The following is a 21,718-nucleotide window of genomic DNA, read 5'->3' on the forward strand; positions in this document are numbered from 1 at the left end:
GACACAGCACATAGTGATGCATGTTGCATCTTCACCATTACAGCCAAATATGGAAGAATAAGACAAGTAGCAAGCAATGCATTTGCAGAAGTTTGTTAGACACATATGGCAGAAAAAAAAAAATCAGAAAAGGCTTTTACCAGTACTCACAACTACCACAACATTAAAAGGTAAAACCCAGGTTCAACCATATTTTTTTCTGTTTGTTTGTCTATGGGGAAGGTGCTGAGATCACAACACTAGCAAATCATTTCCTTCGAATAAATCTTAGATTTGGAGTGGTCAAATGCCAGTGTAATTTTTTTTTTTTAGATTACTTTATTGATTCCCTGTAAGGAAATTACACTCCGCATTTAACCTATCCTAGCTGTGTAGCTAGTAGTAGCCAGCAACCGACGTGCAGCACCCGGGGACTAACTCCAGTTCTTTTCTTATTGCCTCCGCCAAGGGCACAGACAGGAGCATTAATCCTAACATGCGTGTCTTGTTGATGGTGGCGGAAACCGGAGCACCCGGAGAAAACCCACCGCAGACACGGGAAGACCATGCAAACTCCACACAGAGGATGACCTGGGATGACCCCCAAGGTTGGATAACCCTGGGGTTCAAACCCAGGACTTTCTTGCTGTGAGGCGACAGCACTAACCACTGTGCCACCGTGCATCCCAATTACTAGTATAGCCTGAGATGCGAGTAAGTAAAACAAAAACGGCAATCTTTACAAGGGCAGACCGAACCACTTGACTACGTTTTGGCAAACTGCTGAGGTGGGTTTTTTTTCTTTCATATAGTTGGCTGTGGAGAGAAAACTCACCATCACCAGTGGTGTGGTCAGATCCTGGACCACCGTCACTAAATTCCTCTTTACTGCTTTTCCACAAAATGCTGGCAGTGTAGTCATGGTACCAAGAACAGGTGTTGTCTTCAAAATCACAGGAGAGTCTGTCTGAACCTGCAGGGATATCTCCTTCCCTGCAGTTCTCAAAACTAATGTCATCCAGCATGACATCGGTGGCATCAAAAAAAGAGGCGTCATATGAAAACAGCAGCTGTGGAGGGAAAAACGTATTTTGTATTGTAGGCTGGTTCAGAGATGGAAATGTTTAGACGGAAGTTTTCCAAGATTTTTATGATATATAATAATTATTATGAGAGATGTAGACGACTACCAGAGGAGGAAAAAAAAATGCCAAAGCAATTTACTTGCACAGAAGTGCTCATATGTCGTTCAAATTGCACTCAAGTAAACATACGAAGCACGAACACCCAAGCTACTGTAAGTAGAACAAAAGCAACAGGTTGATATCTACATCTGTCTACAGCTTACATCGAAAGGCATCCAGGAATATTTTTTAAAAAAAAGCTAACCTTATAGCCTCCAGGCTGGTTACCAATAAAAGCTGTGTCATTTTTCCAACCGTTTGTGTTGCGTCCAGAAATCCTCGCCAAGTTTTTCCAATCACTGCCTCTGACCATTGTCAGGTAAAGGGGCGACATTAGAGGCATGGGTTGTGCGTCGTACATGTGGTACCAGAAACTGAAACATATGAATAGGTCACATCACAAGAACAGATCATTTTTTAAAGATTCACCACAGATGAAGTGATCTGTTCAAAACTGCTATGCATCATCACCTAAATTACGTATATCTCTCCATTTTAAAAAAAAAATGCAGTTTTAAAATGTTGTTAGTCAACACACTTAGGTTCATTTCCACTGACTATACAGTAAAAAAAGATCCTTTCAGTTTTTGTTTTCGGTCCATCTTTTTAGGGCAGTAGCAGTCACATAAGACAATACAAGGAATGTGACTTTGGATCAATCTTTCTTTTTTTTTTTCATTGACAGAAAGCCTGAATAAATATTAGGAGACAGCTTGTCTTTACTACCTGATCTGACACCCCAGAGCTGTGCGGTTATTAACATTATACTCCAAAATCGTCTTTCTTCTGTTGCCACTTGCTTGTCCATCTATAAACATAACATGTCCTGTGATAAAAAAAGGCCAAAAATTAACAGTAAGCACACCACAATTACATTAGAAGGATATCATTAAAGGCTACACCTCATGGTCTGATCAAAGTTTCTACAAAGTATCAAAGAAGGTTGAATCAGTTCATCTGGATACAACGTTTGACAGATACGTTTCATCACTCAGCTAAGTGACATCTTCAGTCTAAACTGACCGCATGTATCCCCACCCCTTATAAACAATACAGTACAATACAGTTACATAACGACCGAAACCAACCCTCAGTTTCATATGCAAATATGGGTGTGACCATTACCTACAGTTTTGATGGCCATGTGTACTATTCACAGAGGATTTGGGAATGTTTACAATCACAGCATTGTAAGATGGTAACAGATGTACTCTTAGACACCCCCCCCCCCTTGGTTCAGGGATGGTCATTCCCTCTTAACATAGATGGCCTCTTTGACTCCTCGTTCAAACCAGCGTTCCCCCATATCAAGGATGTGCACATCCTCATCCTTGAAAAAGTGGCCACTGGCCTGTAGATGGGTGTAGACTGCAGAGTCCTGGCCTGACATGTTAGCTCTCCTGTGTTGTGCCATTCTTTTGGCCAGTGTCTGCTTAGTTTCCCCAATGTACAAGTCATGATAATCCTCCATACACTATGAATAGGACACATGGCCACTGAAACTTCACACCCATATTTGCATATGAAGCTGTTCGTTGGTTTCGGTCGTTATGCAGCTGTATTGTACTGTATTGTTTATAAGGGGTGGGGATGCCTGCAGTCAGTTTAGACTGAAGATGTCACTTAGTTGAGTGATGAAATGTATCTGTCAATAAACATTGTATCCAGATGAACTGATTCAACCTTCTTTGATTTTCTTACCTGGAATATTGAGCATGCATCAAGACTTTTCTACTAAGTACATGTGAATCTCCATCCAGTGCTTGTGTTCTCATTGCACTGGCATAAAGTAAAGATCATGCATGGCACACATGAACCGTGGAATAGTGAAGATATTTACCCAAAGAGCTTCCAGTGGAATGGTCTATCCCTGGTTTTGAGGTGACGTTAGCCATCACCAGACTCCATCGTTTATCGCCGGTACTGGCATCATTCCACCCACAGGAGTGACGCTCAAAGTCACATGATCCTTACCCAGGAAAGTGTGTGTGGGGGGGGGGGACAAAATAAATTTAAAGCCAAAGAGTAATGTAACTCACTGATTTTGGGGGGAACATTTCATTTGAAAGATATCAATGTCTATTCTACAAAAGCAGCTAATTTCAACAATAACATTAATGATGATATCTGTACTTAAATGACATACAAAAACTTAAAGAATATGTATTTTATATGCAAATTTTGTAAATTCTTGGTATGCCAAAGCACCGGACTACTCATAAATTCAATTAAATTAATTAAGTTTCCTTTATTAATCCCCTTGGGGAAATTCCATTACTGCAAATTAACCCATCCTAGTTGTGATCTGTGTAGCTAGGAGCAGTAGGCTGCTGCCTTGATGCTGCACCCAGGGACCAACTCCAGTTCTTTTCCCATTGCCTTGCTCAGGGGCACAGACAGGAGTATTAACCCTAACATGTTTCTTTTGATGGTGGGGGAAACCGGAGCACCCGGAGAAAACCCACTGCAGACACGAGGAAAACATGCAAACTCCACACAGAGGATGACCTGGGATGACCCCCAAGGTTGGATAACCCTGGGGTTCAAACCCAAGACCTTCTTGGTGTGAGGCGACAGCGTTAACCACTGGGCCACCGTGCTCCCCAAACATCTAAAAAAAAAATTTTTAATTATCAAATCTGCAAAGGTTTTGAAGAATAACCACCAACCCACCACAAAATTCCTCATCCGAGCCATCTTCACAATCCGCCTTAAAATCACAGAGCGCCCCGACAGACGAGCATTTTCCAGACATACACTGGAGCCTGCCGTCACAACAACAGGACACGCTGACCACAAACACTGTGAAGAGAATTTCTGTCATAAACGACAAATGGGTTGCAAGGAGAACTGCGAGGAAAGAGATTTTCATTTTTCTGTCCATGCCAGCAGGGCCTGGCTTATGTTTGATAAGATTATAGTTATGAGTATAACATATAGTCCAACCCCTTATTTAAATAACATTAGCAACAACAGCAGCAGTATAAGCAGCAACATCATAAAATAAAATAAATAAAGATCGTCATAGGTGTATCAGTAGTAGCAGTGGTGGTAGAGGCATCATGAGTAGTAGTGGTAATATCACAAACAATAAAACCAATGTGATGAACATCAAAGAAGGTTGAATCAGTTGATCTGGATACAACGTTTATTAACAGATACGTTTCATCACTCTAAGTGACCTCTGAAGATGTCACTTAATTGAGGGATGAAACGTATCTGTCAATAAACGTTGTATCCAGATCAACTGATTCAACCTTCTTTGATTTTCTTACCTGGATTATTGAGCATGCATCAAGACAACGTGATGAACAGTGTAAACAAAGTAAAACAGAAGGAGAAACAGCAAATTGCATGCAAAAAAAGAAAAGTCTTTTCAGATATGATTTATAACGGAGACTGATTTCACAAGTCTAAGCTCCTGCAACAGCCAGAGTCACTTCAGGTCTTCAGATTTTACTCCAAATTCATCAGAAGAGCCCTTTCTGATGGATCTGGGGATGCACTCATGTCAACAAGTGGCCAAACCTGAGAAATTATTTACCTCATTCAGACTCGTTGACAGTAGTATTTATTGGTAATCGACTGAATTTTAACCTTAAAACTCAGCCGTCTCAAAGAAAAGAAAAAAGAGGCAAAGTTATAGAGAGAAGGCTTCCAAGGGCCAAAGACACCTGACATCTTTTAAAGTGCAGATAGCTCTTAGTGATGATGAGTCTCAGATTTTCACACCCACTGTCTGGCCACCAAAGCATGCAGAATATGCCCCAGACAGTGGGTGGCCGCATTACAAAGATCACTGAAACGCATGCGAAATTCAGCCTTTAAGAGTCCTTACCTGACAGGAAAACCAGCAGTAATTCCTTCATGGCCACCAAAACACGAGGCGGGAGAGGAATTCTGACAGGAGCCTTAGCTTAGATCTCTTACTCAGTCAAAATCCAGATTAACAGCTAGTGCCTTGGCATTTTTTATTAGAGTGTAGTCTTTATTGTAACAATTCTGCTATAGGGGTGTCTTATCTCCAAATGCATGCTTAAAGTCCACCATGTACATAGGAAACTGCCATGACACCTGCTTTCCTTGTCTTTATGATTCTCATTGAAGCAGTTAACTCCTGCGATTTAAGCAGCGTGGACCTCCGGACTAAAGGACAAGCATAGCCTCAGCTGATAATCTGCTGTTATAAATTCCTGCAGCATTACAGGCAGAATCGCGTCGCATGAAAATGTGGGTAACTTATCTCCATTTAGTGATTACCATGATGTAAACAATAACGTAGAACGGTTTCAGGGAGATTTTGAAATGTAAACTTATAACATTGTTGCATCAATGTTAAAACGTAAGATCACGTAAAGTTAAATGTATATTAAAAATAAAAATAAAACTAAAAACGCGACGCTCAATCTGATGCCTCTGATGCTGCGATGTATCATGGCATAGATTATTATTAAGGGTTTGCAAGGGTTTGCATCTATTTGATTTTATTTAAACAATCGTGTTTTCAAAATGTATTCAAATTCCTTAGAATCAGCATAAATCTGTTCATTGCGAAAGCAACTAAATTTGATCAGTTTTTAATCAGTTAAATTTTATTTTTAATAAAACGGGTTGAAACTGTGTTTAGGTGCATATAACCTTCCATACAGGACAAGGCATACCTAGTACCAATATGTGTGTGTGTGTGTGTGTGTGTGTGTGTGTGTGTGTGTGTGTGTGTGTGTGTGTGTGTGTGTGTGTGTGTGTGTGTGTGTGTATGTGTGTGTGTGTCCTTCCCACCACGCACTGTATGTTTGCTTTGTATGTGTGCATGACTGTGTGTGTGTGTGTGTGTGTGTGTGTGTGTGTGTGTGTGTGTGTGTTCGAGCATTTGGGGACTCAATCAGCTTTATATCATTATACAATAAATGCAAATACGAATATAAATTCATCCGTCTCAGTCATAATCTAGGCCGACTTGCTCATATCTTATTTCAAAGCACATGCTTATCATAAACTGGGAGATAACACCTTTACGGAAGTTGATCGTGGTGCTCATTTGTTGGCTCTGTATGTTGCAGGACCAAAGAACTGAAATATGTAAAGCAGAAATCTGAGGATGCCAAAAGTTTGATCATAAAAAATTAGGTTGTTTCATTGTTTATTGATCAATTTTCCTTAAAAAAAAAGAAAAAAGTGATATCTTAATACTATTGCTGTGAATTTTTGCAAAAATAGGCTGAATTAAAAAAAAAAGTTTTAAATGAAACTTCAGGTCACCTTTCCAAAGTACATTGAGATAGGAAGATTAAAAATAGATAGGGCAGGAAAATGCAGATTAATCTGTTTACCCTATCTGCGAACAATCAAGATCAACAAATCAACCTTTATCACGTCCTGCTCTGCAAGCAGCTGCTTTGTCAGCGCTGCACTTTGCAGATTAACAGACATGTCTCCCTGGTCCTGCACATTCGTATGCTTTTTAAAAGTACAACACTTCTGGTCTTCAACCAGCCCCCCTACTCCTCCTGCTCAGACAACCGACACAGGAATTCTCTGATGTCCTTGTCTTGTCCTTTCTGGCTCATCGCTACTTATCAATAATGTTTAATGTGAATTAATCTGACCTTCAACAGAGGATAGTCAGTGATGTTTTCCTGGACAATATCAGACATTTTATTCATCTTCATTTTGCTTCACTTTTGCACGTTCGACTGGCAAACTGGCCAATCCTAGCGCTTGAGGGTGGGACTCCTGGCAGGCTGACCTGGCCAATCCTAGCACTTGAAGGCGGGAACTTCCCAGATTTATCCTAGGAAAAAAAAAAAATGTGTGTCCTGGTCGCTGCATTAGCGCCTCCTCTGGTCAGTCGGAGTGCCTGTTCAGGGGGGATGGGGAACTGGGGGGGAATAGCGTGATCCTCCCATGTGCTATGTCCCCCCTGGCGAAACTCTTCACTGTCAGGTGAAAAGAAGCGGCTGGCGACTCCACATGTATCAGAGGAGGCATGTGGTAGTCTGCAGCCCTCCCCGGATCAGCAGAGGCGGTGGAGCAGCGACTGGGACAGCTCGGGAAGAGTGGGGTAGTTGGCCAAACTCAATTGGGGAGAAAAAAAGGGGGGGGAATATTAAGTGATCCTATCCCTGCTACTAAGTCTGTGTCACTTGTAGGATTAGTAAAAACAGCCAACCGTGATCATCGAAGGCCTATAGGAAATAGAGGAATGATCAGCCTCCAGACCCCACAACACTCTCTCCTTAGTTAGGATGCAGTTTTTCCACAATCAATACTCATTGCACCTTTGCCCAACAGCTACTTTTGACTCTACAGTCAGTGAGAAATAAGAGAAATAAGAGGCCTAAGTATGTATGACACTGATCAGACAACTCACGGCAGCACAGTGACGAAGTGAGTAAAGAGGACAAATGGGCTTCTATGCAAGAAAATGTCTACACTGTTTTAAGTGTCAATGAGCAAGACACTGAATCACAACATCCATTGCACGTTTTCGATCTTGGGAGAGAGATCCCCTCCTCTGTTGCTCTCGCTGAGGTTTCTTCCTATTTTTTCTCCCTGTTAAAGGTTGTTTTTTTTCAGGGAGTTGTTCCTTATCCAATGCGAGGGTCTAAGGACAGGATGTTGTGTTGCTGTAAAGCCCCTTGAGGCAAATTTGTAATTTGTGATATTGGGCTATGCAAATAAAATTGACTTGACTTGACTTGACTTGAATCCCTGCGAACTCTCAGGGTGTTCTGTGGCTAACCACGAGCTCTAAAGGCCACACGTGAGGACAGAATCTCACCTTTGGAGATCAATAGTCCGTCAAAATCACTTCATAATACTCTGATTTTGCATCAAGCCAAGGTTTGAGACGTGCCAAACCCTCAATAATGACTTCTCAATAACATCACAGCACTATTAAAGGCCAAGTATAGGGTACAAACTGCATTTTCTACAAGAACTAAAACTGAAAGGGGAAAAAAAAGTATTACATACACACTTTTGCACTTAATGGAACATTATTACAAACAAATATGTTACCATGGCAATTCCCTCTTGTGACAAACAATTCTTCAAGTTCCTCTCCATCAACTTCATGGGTGACATTAGGCAGACTCAGAGCTTAGTCTGGCTGAGGGATGGCAGCTTCAGAGTCATTAAAACCAACATCAGTATTCCCACCATATGACTGCCACATACAAGAGAAATACACCTGACACACCCATAAAGATAAATGCTGCTATGCAGCCGCTATGTCTGAGCTGTTGTCTGGGACATAGCGACTTAAGCCTCCGTTTTAAAATGTGTTTAATCGTCCATCCTTTAATCTGCCCACCAATTTTATTTATTTATTGCTTTCCCCCCTTTTTCTCTCAATTTAACTTGGCCAATTACCCCACTCTTCCAAGCCGTCTCGGTCGCTGCTCCCCCCCCCCCCTCTGCTAATCTGCAGAGGGCTGTAGACTACCACGTCTCCTCCGATACATGTGGCGTCACCAGCCGCTCCTTTTCACCTGACAGTGAGGAGTTTCGCCAGGGGGACGTAGCATGTGGGAGGATTACGCTATTTCCCCCCAGTCGACCCCCCCCCCAACGACCAGAGGAGGTGCTAATGCAGCGACCAGGACACATACCCACATCCGGCTTCCCACCCGCAGACATGGCCGATTGCGTCTGTAGAGACGCCCGACCAAGCTGGAGGTAACATGGGGATTCGAACTGCCGATCCCCTTGTTGGTAGGCTACGGAATAGACGCCATGCCACCTGGACACCTGTCTGTCAGTGTTTTGAAAGATTCGCAATGATCTCTTGTTGTGTATACCTCACGCCACAGCTAGTCTCTTTTTGCATGATTTTCACCATAATGCCAATCAAAGCTATAACTCACAAGTTTCCAAAAGTTGATGGCGACCTTGTCTAATACCATGGCTGAAGACATTCATTTCACGGTGAGTTTCTCAAATTTCCTTTTGTCAGTCCCTGATCCGAGAGGCTAAAGAAACAATATTTCACCAGTACTGGAGAACCAGTGACCCATCATCCCAGATGGAGAAAATCATACACACAAAAGCATGAAGAAAAAAGGAGAGGAAGAAACCTCCTGCCTGCCTGATGCCTCTCCATCAAGGAAGAGATCAAAAGACCCTTCTCCGTGTCAAAGAAGGTATTTCATTAATATTAAGAGGCACACATGTCAATCTCATGGATGTAGGGAGAATCACAAAGACATAGTGAAAGGCAACAGCGGCTGCCATGGCAGATTGTTATTGATACCCGATTTAACTAAAGTTAATTTCCTTCAACCTTTACTTGCACACTTAATATTTCGGAAACCTAAGAATACAGTTTATGAGTGGTGTAATTAACTACAAGAAGCTTAGATTTTACTTTGGATATTTGGGCATTTGTGAGGGTAATTCATATATGATGTTTGCTTACTTTTAATCTCTGACCATTTATGACTTATACCATGTTTAACTTAAGTCTATATTGCTTGGATAGATGCTTGAAGTTCATATGTAACAGAACAAAGGTAGTGTTATAAAGTATCTTCTCCATGTGAACAAATAAAGGCCTATTGGGGGGCGTCCGGGTAGCATAGCGGTCTATTCCATTGCCTACCAACATGAGGATCGTCAGTTCGAATCCCCCGTGTTGCCTCCAGCTTGGTCGGACATCCCTACAGACACAATTGGCCGTGTTTGCGGGTGGTAAGCCAGATGTGGCTGTGTCCTGGTCGCTGCACTACCGCCTCCTCTGGTCGGTCGGGGCGCCTGTTCAAGGGGAGGGGGAACTGGGGGGAATAGCGTGATCCTCCCATGCGCTACGTCCCCCTGGTGAAACTCCTCACTGTCAGGTGAAAAGAAGCAGCTGGCGACTCCACATGGATCGGAGGAGACATGTGGTAGTCTGAAGCTCTCCCCGGATCGGCAGAGGGGGTGGAGCAGCAACTAGGCTGGCTCCGAAGAGTAGGGCAATTGGCCGGATGCAATTGGGAGAAAAGGGGGGGGTCCAAAAATATTAAAAATAAAAATAAAGGCCTATTGTTAACTGTTGGTTGATAGCAGAGGAATGTATGAGAAACTCACTGAGTGTAGCACAAGACTGTACACACTAATTGGAGAAATGGCCTTGGTGGGATGTGAGCTGGAAGATATGATATAAGGAGGAGAAGAACAGACAACTGCCATATAAGAGAGACTGTACTGTACTGTCCAGTGTGCATTCAAGCATCTAGGCTTGTGCATCTGCTCATGAACATATTGAAGTGTGACAAATACTGTAAGAGATTTTTGTCTCGCTCCTGATTTAATGTCAGAGTGGAATTAAATAACTGCCACGACAGCATTAAGTATGTATGTATTAGGGGCTGTATGGGACATAAATTAAATTTACCGCTCATAAATACTACTGAAAATCATAACCGCTCATATTAACAGCTAAAAACCTCTCAAATACTAGTGAAAATCAAATTTCTCATTTACAATACTGGGAACTTTTCACATACTACTTAAATTATTTCACATATACATCTTAAAATTAAACCTCTCGCATACATTACTGAAAATCAAACCTGTCACTTATACTATTAAAATCCCCTCACACACACGCGAGTGTGTAGTAGTTTTCTACTCTTCTGAAGTGGGCTCTGACTCCCACCATTGGAGTCGACTGAATTTTAATTAAGACAGTGCAAGAGCCACACAGGATTAACCCACCTAAACACGGTTCATGGACTTTTTTGAGTTGATACAAATCAAAGTAATATGATACAAATGAAATTTACAGATTATCTAAATCCTACTGACAATGCCAATATACTATCTGGAGACAACGGTATTCCTGAGTATTAAAACAGCGCTGAAGTGAGCAGCAACTTCTCATTTTGCAGGAGGCTGTATAGATCAAACACATTATTAATGATTATATTTTGGGAAATACATAGCAACCAGCTCTTTTTGCTGTTTATTTCATTGACAGCAATGATATAGGCATATAGATCGCTTATATATACACTACCGTTCAAAAGTTTGGGATCACCCAAACAATTTTGTGTTTTCCATGAAAAGTCACACTTATTCACCACCATATGTTGTGAAATGAATAGAAAATAGAGTCAAGACATTGACAAGGTTAGAAATAATGATTTGTATTTGAAATAAGATTTTTTTACATCAAACTTTGCTTTCGTCAAAGAATCCTCCATTTGCAGCAATTACAGCATTGCAGATCTTTGGCATTCTAGCTGTTAATTTGTTGAGGTAATCTGGAGAAATTGCACCCCACGCTTCCAGAAGCAGCTCCCACAAGTTGGATTGGTTGGATGGGCACTTCTTTGAGCAGATTGAGTTTCTGGAGCATCACATTTGTGGGGTCAATTAAACGCTCAAAATGGCCAGAAAAAGATAACTTTCATCTGAAACTCGACAGTCTATTCTTGTTCATAGAAATGAAGGCTATTCCATGCGAGAAATTGCTAAGAAATTGAAGATTTCCTACCCCGGTGTGTACTACTCCCTTCAGAGGACAGCACAAACAGGCTCTAACCAGAGTAGAAAAAGAAGTGGGAGGCCGCGTTGCACAACTGAGCAAGAAGATAAGTACATTAGAGTCTCTAGTTTGAGAAACAGACGCCTCACAGGTCCCCAACTGGCATCTTCATTAAATAGTACCTGTTAGAGCCTGTTTGTGCTATCCTCTGAAGGGAGTAGTACACACCGGTGTAGGAAATCTTCAATTTCTTAGCAATTTCTCGCATGGAATAGACTTCATTTCTAAGAACAAGAATAGACTGTCGAGTTTCAGATGAAAGTTCTCTTTTTCTGGCCATTTTGAGCGTTTAATTGACCCCACAAATGTGATGCTCCAGAAACTCAATCTGCTCAAAGAAGTGCCCATCCAACCAATCCAACTTGTGGGAGCTGCTTCTGGAAGCGTGGGGTGCAATTTCTCCAGATTACCTCAACAAATTAACAGCTAGAATGCCAAAGGTCTGCAATGCTGTAATTGCTGCAAATGGAGGATTCTTTGACGAAAGCAAAGTTTGATGTAAAAAAAATCTTATTTCAAATACAAATCATTATTTCTAACCTTGTCAATGTCTTGACTCTATTTTCTATTCATTTCACAACATATGGTGGTGAATAAGTGTGACTTTTCATGGAAAACACGAAATTGTTTGGGTGATCCCAAACTTTTGAACGGTAGTGTATATATATTGTACATGGAGCCGTTAGGTAGGCATAGGGGCGTGTTCTGTCACTACACATCAAAATTGATGTGACATGCTGGCTGATGACACGGTCACTCAAAGTTGCAATCAGTTTGCCTCAACGAAAGGCTGGCAATATAAACTAGTGCTGGTCCAAGAATCTGTGATGCTTTTAGATGACAAAGGAAATCCCTGTCCAGCCCCAAGAGAAAACAAGTAATTAAACTCAGACATTTCAGGCACACTTCAATTTAACCATGAAAAACTAATTATGATTTTGACTTTGACAGGGCCAGCAGAGAAGGCCCTGACAGCCCACCACTGCATTCACACACACACATACACACACACAGACACACACACACACACACCTTTGTTTAAAGAAACACTCAAAGGTAGGGAAAGTACTCAACAAATAAGGAGCAAAATAATCCAGTGAGTCAATTAAATTCTTTATGAGACAGTACATGATGATTGCTTATGGCATGAAACAGGCTTGTACTGTCTCAAAGAATTTACTTGAATCGCTGGATTATATAGAGCCAGGAAAAATAATGTTTTTAATTTCTTTTCTTCTTTTTTTTTACATAAGTGTTGGGGTGTGTCTCCTAATCAAGTTCCTCAGCAAAGACTCTACTGGTTGATTAGTGGGATCCACTGCTTGGTTGGAACAAAACCTTTGCCCACACTGGCCCTTTCTGCCCACCCCTGTTCTAATGGATGTGTTAACATTTTTTTCCTCATTCATTGTTTCATAAGGTTCAAAAATAAAATGTTGGGATCTATTTCCTGGAACACAGTTATCCTTCCATTTTTGCACTGATTGAAAACCGCAGAACCCTACGTGTTGGTTTTGGCCCACCTCATCCGGGTCCTCCTCATCCGAGCTTTCACCCTCTTGTTTCATACTCTCTCTCTCTCTCTGGACTCTCATCCTCTGATAAGTCGATGTCAGAATCTCCCTTAGTGATTCTGTTAAGAATCCTCTCTGCCTCCGTCACAGAGCTGTCAACTGGAAAAAAAACGAGAAACAAACGTAAGTACAAAGTCCTGATGTCCACTACACAGAACATTTATAAATTAGCGTTTTTCAAATTACAATAGACGTGAGACGTTTACTTACTGGAAACAATCGAAATATAACATTAAAAAATTGATGCTTACCTTTTTTTCCATAAAACGCGCTTACTGAAATGGCAGCCATTTTGAAGACAGCCACGGGTACGTTCGCATGTGACGTCATTTTAAAGGCATTGTCCTCTATAAGGGCCGAGATGACTTAATAGAGTGGCATGTATAGTATAAGTGATATGAGCAAAAACGCTGTGTCCACTACAGTGGACATAAATGAAATGCTGGGTCGCAGTATACACACATACACACACACATATACACATATATTGTAACGTGCATGGATAAGAAGATACGCTGGCCGCCGGCTGGCGGGTCTAACCCTTTAGTCTAGCGGTTAGCGATGTCTCTTGCGGTGCAGGCGGTACTGGTTCGCTCCCCGACCGCGGCAGTTCCCGTGGTTGCGCTGTCCCCCGAATTCGCTACAATATATATAATGTTTTTTCCGAAACCGTCAATGGTGTTGAGTGCTCGACTAATGAGGAGCGGAATATCAACACGGATACAGGGAAAAAAGATTTTAATGCATAGCAGTACAGGCCTGTTTCGTGCATCTCGCACTCATCAGCTGCTAGAATTAAACCTCTCGCATACATTACTGAATATATATATACACACACTATATATACACTATATATATATATTCATATGCATTCATATATATATGCATTCATATATATATATATATACTGTGGAGTTAGAAAACTACGAGACAGGAGACGTGAGAGTAGACATAGTCGAGGTAGTTTACTAGCTCCAACTTTGCATGTCATACGTTCGACAACGACACTGAACTGTGTACCGGAAGCGGAAGTGCATTATCTGACCCCTCGCCTCTTCCCTTAAAGGTACACTGTCCTCTTAGGTGAATGTCTCTAGTTATATAGATGTGGGTCACCACACAGGCCCCCCCAGAATTCACCTACACAAAACAATGCAAAACAGCAAAAGCGCAAGTCATGAACATAAAAATAGACTCCACAACAGAACAGTCAATGACATAGTGCAAAGTCACGGGGAAAACAAGTGACGAGTCGGGGGGCGGACCCTGCGGCCATAATGGCTGCGCTTCACAGGAGGGGAAACAGATGGGGCCGAAACCCGGGCCATAGGCGGGGCCGAAGCAGGAACAGAGGCAGGTGCCGGGGCCGACCTAGGAGGGCGTCCCCGCCGCGGGGGTAGGGCCAATTGCATTGGCTCCCCAATGTCCAAGTGAGCGGGCTTGAGACGGTCTATAGCGACCCGCTCCAGCCTGCCCCCCATGTCCACCACAAAGTTCTTATCCCCCGCCTCCAGGACGCGGAAGGGCCCGTCGTATGGGGGCTGCAGCGAGGACCGATGGCTGTCGTGCCTAATGAAGACGTACCTCGCCGATGGCAGATCCTTGAGGACGTAGGACCGGGGGAGGCAGTGTTGAGACATCGGAACGGGAGCGAAGGCACCGGCAGCGCTCCGGGACGCACTGAGGTGAGAGGCGGCCGACCAGGGAGCCGTAGCATCCGGAAGAAACTCCCCCGGAACTCGCAGGGGCTGGCCATACACCAGCTCAGCGGAGGAGGTCTGGAGGTCTTCCTTCGGGGCCGAACGCAGGCCGAGCATGACCCATGGGAGCCGGTCCATCCAGTCGCAGCCAGTGAGGCTTGCCCGCAGAGCGGCTTTCATGTCCCGATGGAACCGCTCACAAAGTCCGTTGCTCTGCGGGTTGTACGCCGTAGTGCGGTGGATCTTCATCCCCAGGTGCTCAGCGACCGCCGTCCAGAGCTCCGAGGTAAACTGGGAGCCCCGGTCGCTCATGATGTCACCCGGCGTGCCGAAACGGGCCACCCAGCAGCCGATGAACGCCCGTGCTACCTCTGCTGCCGTCGTGGAGGACAAGGGAATAGCCTCTGGCCACCTGGTGGCCCTGTCCACAATAGTGAGGAGGAACGTATAACCACGGGAGGGGGGCAGGGGACCCACCAGGTCAACATTGACGTGGTCAAACCGCCTCTCTGGAACCACAAACGGCGCCAAAGGGGCCTTGGTATGGCGGTGCACCTTGGCGCGTTGGCATGCCACACACGAGCCGGCCCAGGCTCTAACATCCTTACGGAGCCCAGGCCAAACAAACTTGACGCTCACCAGCTTGGTCGAGGCCTTCACTCCCGGGTGGGCGCCGCCAGGAATTAGGCACCAGGGGGCGCGGTTGACCGGTGGAGATGTCACAGAGGAGGGTGGTGTTGGCCGCGTCGAACATCACTTCCTCCAGCCGTAGCGCCGTAGGGGTCGACCGGTAGTCTTGAACGGTCGCGTCCTTGGTTTGGTCCGCTGCCATAGCAGCGTAGTCGAGTCCCAAGTGAACGGCGTTAACAACCGCCCGTGAAAGGCAGTCGGCGACGAAGTTATCCTTGCCCGACACGTGTTGTATGTCCGTGGTAAACTCGGAAACCGCCGCGAGATGGCGCTGCTGACGCTCAAACCACGGTTCTGAGGTTTTGGCCATACAGAACGTCAGCGGTTTGTGGTCCACGAAAGCGGTGAACTGTCGGCCCTCCAATAGGAACCTAAAGTGTCTGGTTGCGAGGAAGAGACCCAGTAGTTCCCTATCAAAGGTGCTGTATTTGCGCTCGCTCTCACGGAGTTGTTTACTGAAGAACGCCAACGGCTGCCAGCCCCCCCCCCACCCACTGCTCACACACGGCCCCCACGGCGTAGTCGGAGGCATCCGTTGTAAGGGCTATGGGGGCGGCAGGCGACGGGTGAGCTAGCAGCGCAGCGTTAGCCAGCGCGGTCTTGGCGGCCACAAAAGCCTCGTCCATCCCCGAAGACCAGTCCAGCTCGTCCTTAGACTTCTTTCCCCGCAGGGCCTCATACAGGGGACGCATGATGTGGGCGGCACGGGACAGGAAACAGTTATAAAAGTTCACCATGCCCAGGAATTCCTGCAGCGACTGTACAGTGCGGGGGCGGGGGAACATGGTGACAGCCTCAACCCTGGCAGGGAGGGGAACGGCCCCCTGTGGAGTGATGTGGTGCCCGAGGAAGGTGATGGACGACTCCCCGAACTGACACTTAGCTGGGTTGATGATGAGGCCGTGTTCGCTGAGCCTGTCAAACAGCTGTCTGAGGTGCGTCATGTGTTCCTCCGCCGACGCGCTGGCCACGAGGATGTCGTCTAAGTACACAAACAAAAATGGCATGTCGCGGAGCACAGAATCCATAAGGCGCTGAAACGTCTGCGCCGCCCCTTTAAGGCCGAAAGGCATACGTAAAAACTCAAAGAGCCCAAAGGGTGTGATGACAGCCGTTTTTGGGACATCCAGTGGGTGGACCGGCACTTGGTGATACCCCCGCACTAAGTCGATTTTGGAATAGATGGCAGCGCCCGCCAGGTGGGTAGAGAAATCTTGTATGTGCGGTATGGGGTACCGGTCGGGGGTCGTGGCATTGTTTAGGCGACGGTAGTCCCCGCACGGGCGCCAACCCCCGTTGGCCTTAGTAACCATGTGAAGAGGGGAAGCCCACGGGCTGTCAGAACGGCGGACAATGCCGAGGCGCTCCATAGTCGAAAACTCCTCCCTGGCTATTGCGAGCTTGGCCGAGTCGAGGCGTCGGGCCCGGGCGTAAACTGGGGGGCCCACTGTGGTGATATGATGTTCCACGCCGTGCTTGGCCACCGCCGAGGAGAAGGTGGGTGTGGTGAGCTCGGGGAAATTTGCGAGCAGGCGTTGGTATGGATCCCCGGTGGAGAGTGTGTTAGCGAGGCACAGCGCTCCAGCGCCCCCAAGCGTGCAGGGGTATGACGCAAAAGAGATGGCATCAATCACGCGACAGTTTTTAACATCCACCAGCAGGTTGAAAGCACAGAGGAAATCCGCACCTAGGAGCGGGGTGGATACAGCAGCCATCACAAAGTCCCAGCCGAAACGTCGGCCGCCAAAACACACGTCCACATGTCTGATACCGTACGTCCGAATGGACGTGCCGTTGGCGGCGTCCATCTGGGGGCCGTGACTGTCGGTCATCGTGTCCACAGCTTGTGCTGGTAGTATGCTGCGTTGAGCGCCAGAGTCAACCAGCAGCCGCCGGCCCGACAAGGAGTCTCTGATGAACAACAGCTTGCAGCCACGGCCGGCGCCCATAGCCGTTAACGAGCGCCGGCCTTGGCGTTTCCCTGAACCCTGTAACTGCAGGGTTTGCGACACCGTTTTGCTTTTGCCCCAAACCTGGCATGGTAATAACAGAGCCCGTCGTCAGGTTGGCGGCGGGCTGTCACCGCAGCCGCGGTGTCCATATAGTCGTACACAGGTGGTGGTGGGGCGGTCTGGTGGGGTAGCAGGGCATGCACAAACTGTTGCCGGTTGGCCAGGAAAACCCTGTCTGCTTCAGCAGCCAGAGAACGGTAGTCCTTGGAGGCGGCGAGAGGAGAACTGGCCAGTGCTGTGCGTACAGGTGCGGGGAGCTGCCTCAGAAAAATGTGTGTGAAAAGAAAGGCCGGATCAGCCGATCCCAGCACCGACAGCATTTTTTCCATTAACTCAGACGGTTTGCCGTCGCCGAAGCCATTCGGGGACAGTAAACGGTCTGCCTTCTCCAGCTCCGACAGTTCAAATAGTTTCAGGAGGAATGTCTTTATAGCATCGTACTTGCCAGCAGCTGGCGGAGCTTCCAACAGTGTCATTGCTCGCGCCGTTGTCGATGCGTCTAACGCCGCCACTACGTGGAAGTACTGCGTTGCATCCTGCGTTATCCCTCTCAGCTGGAACTGGGCTTCCACATGTTGAAACCACGGCCGTGGATTATGCTGCCAAAAGTCGGGTAGCTTCACAGTAGCGGTGTAAATGCTAGCGTTAGCAATAGCCATGTTGTTAGCACCGGCGTCGTCGTTGTCAGACATACTCGTATTAGTAGTTCGATCACGTCGGGGTCACCAATGTGGAGTTAGAAAACAACGAGACAGGAGACGTGAGAGTAGACGTAGTCGAGGTAGTTTACTAGCTCCAACTTTGCATGTCATATATTCGACAACGACACTGAACTGTGTACCGGGAGCGGAAGTGCATTATCTGACCCCTCACCTCTTCCCTTAAAGGTACACCGTCCTCTTAGGTGAATGTCTCTAGTTATATAGATGTGGGTCACCACAATACACTGAATATATACTATATATATATACTATATAGTATATACATATATATAATATGAAAGACAGTGTGTGTGTGTGTGTGTGTGTGTGTGTGTGTCTCTAGGCCCTATATGATGGCCTGGCGGCCTGTCCAGGGTGTCTCCCTGCCTACCGCCCAATATATATATATGTGTGTGTGTGTGTGTGTGTGTGTGTGTGTGTGTGTGTGTGTGTGTGTGTGTGTGTGTGTTATCTCCACATTAGTCAAGGCTTTTCAGAGTCAAAAAGGTTCCCATTGTTCTAGAAATTGGTTTTATTTGCTTTGTGTTGGAGAAACTCTTTTTACTCTATAAATATACTCTATCATGACTGATGGCCATTGCTGTATTTAGCATTTCTTCCTGGTTTTCCGATTTTGATGGATAACGTTTTTTTAAACTTTTTTTCTTTTATTACAGACAAGCCTAGCAGTAAATATTTTCAATGATTAGAAACATTATGTGCAATTGATAGCGAGCCCATCTTTGAACAAGGTCAGACCTACTCTCTGTCTTATTTCAGCTGACTTTGTGATGGGACTGCTACATTTACGATGATGATTGACCAAACAAACAAACAAACAAACAAAACATGTTTCGCTGTATTTGTCTCTGTTTTATATATATACTGATACTATTTCAGGTGGTGTTAGCGGTGCATCATTGTCAGGAACGTGGAGTCCTTCACCGTGACATCAAGTTAGAAAACCAGCTGATTCAAATGGACAGTTTACACGTCAAGCTCACGGACTTCAGATGCGAGGAGCGTCTCAAAAAATGTGTATTTCCATTAGTCAGGTAAAATCTATCCATCCACCCTTCCTTCCTTCCACAGGCATAGAAGAATTCTTTCCACCAACTGTGGATTGAGGCTGTTGTTATGGACGTCAGGCCACCGTCTGGTCTTTGGGTGTACTGCTGTTCTGCCCTTTAAAAGCAACACTGACGTCATCTCAGCATGGCCACACTATGGAAAACACCTGAGCAAAGGTACAGATATCAGAGGGATATAAAGGTTTAGACAGAAGGATGACGGGATGAAAGGAGGTAAGGGTACAGAGATCAGAGATAACACAGGGCGAAGGGGAGAGACGACACAGAGCCAGACAAATTTATTCATCTAGGCAAGGCAAGGCAACTTTATGTATATAGCACATTTTATACACAAGGCAGACACAATGTGCTTCACGTAAAATAAATAAATACACATTATACAATAATAAAAAAAAGGATTCAACAACTAATTCACGAAAAGACATTCAGTTACAGACACATGAAGGGGGCAGGATACCAGCAAGATTTAAAGATCCATCCATCCATCCATTATCCAAACCGCTTATCCTGCTGTCAGGGTCGCGGGGATCCTGAAGCCTATCCCAGCAGTCATTGGGTGGCAGGCAGGGAGACACCCAGGATAGGCTGCCAGGTGTCCACTTTGAAAACTCTGTATCACTGGAATATCTAACACTAGAACGACCAAGGCCGCCAATTTGATGGTTTGGGATTTTAAAAGTTTAATAACTTTGTGGGGGAAAAAAAAGATACAGACCTGCCGCTCCCTGAATGCTCCTAAAATTGCATATATTTGCATTAAAATGAGTTTTAAATCAATTGCACAAAAAAGTTACGATAAGATCTACCTACAAGGACCATAAGCGGTCAAAAAGAGGCTCATAATTTGCCCGTCATCGTGCACGTCATGTCACTGTTTATGTCGTGTGTTGGTCACGTCATTTTCGTCACGAAAGTCATTGCTCTGTCCTAGGACCAAGTTAGCGTTCTCCAGTGCAGAGTAACAGTCTAAACTTGATTTTTGATTGGTTGAAGTGAGTTTCCCCCCCTTCGCCGTGAAGCTCTTTGGGTGTCAGAATAAAGCGCTATATAAATGTAATCCATTATTATAATTTTTATAAGAATATCCAATTTGTGAACGCTTTTGGAGTCGTTCATTTTAAAGGTTATCTGCAGGTAAGATTTTCCAAGAGGAACATACCGGACGACTCGGACTGAGCGGCAGGCTGAGAGCCAGCGAGGGCTTATCTCAGTGTGCTCTTGCCCTTAAACCAAAACCTATAGCGCCCTAGTGTCTTCCCTTTATAATTCATCACGAGAAGTAATGTCAGTGGCGGTGGAGATCATTTGAATGATGCAGAACAAGGCCTGGTCATGTGACAATGTGGAGCCAATGCGCCCGGAAATGCTGTACATTAAATTCCCTTTGTGCGTGATTGTTTTTGTGGTTATATTTCTGTGAAAATTTACATAGTTATAATTACGTATCATTTCGCATTTGCTTATCACCACCATTATATTCAGCCTCAGATGCAGCTGAGGTTTTTCGTATGTCTGCAAAGAGGGAAAAGAAAATGGCAAGAAATGAGTCATGGGGACTTGGATGGAAAAGTGAAATACTTCTGGTAACTATTGCGACTACTATTACTGTTACTAAGAGTAAACTTTATGATGATCATAAGCAGTCCCTGGGTCATGTGTGTATAATCTTTGGGGCATGGATACATATTTCAACATGTGGCTCTACGAAAACGAGAGAATAAATAAAGAAGAAGTGAAAGTACAGAATGCTTTGACATTTAACGGAAGCAAACTGAGCAAACTGCTGGCGGACCACAGAATCTAAAACCCATAACAGGACATTGCGTTGCTATACTTGACCTATCTCTACGTCAACAACAGTGTTAAGAACCTGACACAAAGTTCATGTGCTGTGTAAAGCAGTTCGTTGTTACACAAGACATCAAATAATAAGTCGCTTCTACCCCCGTTTCTGATTGTGGTTCATCCATTTTGTGGATTTGTTCAATATTTTACATCTTGTGTCCTCTGATTCTGGCTGTAGTTTAAAAATGGGGGAGTGGAAAAGGTTTTTGAAAAAAAAAAACAGTGATGTTGGTTGCTTGATGTACATGTAGTTTTGGACATGGATGCCTGTGTGTGTGTGTGTGTGTGTGTGTGTGTGTGTGTGTGTGTGTGTGTGTGTGTGTGTGTGTGTGTGTGTGTGTGTGTTTGCAAATGGATTTGCATTCATGTAAACACACAAACACACATGCTCAGAGGAACAATTAAGAAGCG

The 21,718-nt window shown here is 44.8% G+C and overlaps 1 protein-coding gene across 1 annotated transcript in view; it reads left to right on the top strand.

The window, feature by feature from the left end:
* Nucleotides 1-1,221: 1,221 nt before the first annotated feature.
* The window catches only part of mrc1b (mannose receptor, C type 1b), a 63,028-nt gene continuing 42,531 nt past the window's right edge, over nucleotides 1,222-21,718 (top strand). Inside the window, exons 1-2 of the mRNA XM_056293795.1 lie at nucleotides 1,222-1,243; nucleotides 1,437-1,482. Coding sequence (XP_056149770.1) covers nucleotides 1,222-1,243; nucleotides 1,437-1,482 — 68 coding nt within the window. The remainder of the gene's footprint in view (nucleotides 1,244-1,436; nucleotides 1,483-21,718) is intronic.

The sequence above is a fragment of the Lampris incognitus genome, chromosome 14 (genome assembly GCF_029633865.1).
Source record: "Lampris incognitus isolate fLamInc1 chromosome 14, fLamInc1.hap2, whole genome shotgun sequence".
In the NCBI taxonomy this organism is placed as follows: domain Eukaryota; kingdom Metazoa; phylum Chordata; class Actinopteri; order Lampriformes; family Lampridae; genus Lampris; species Lampris incognitus.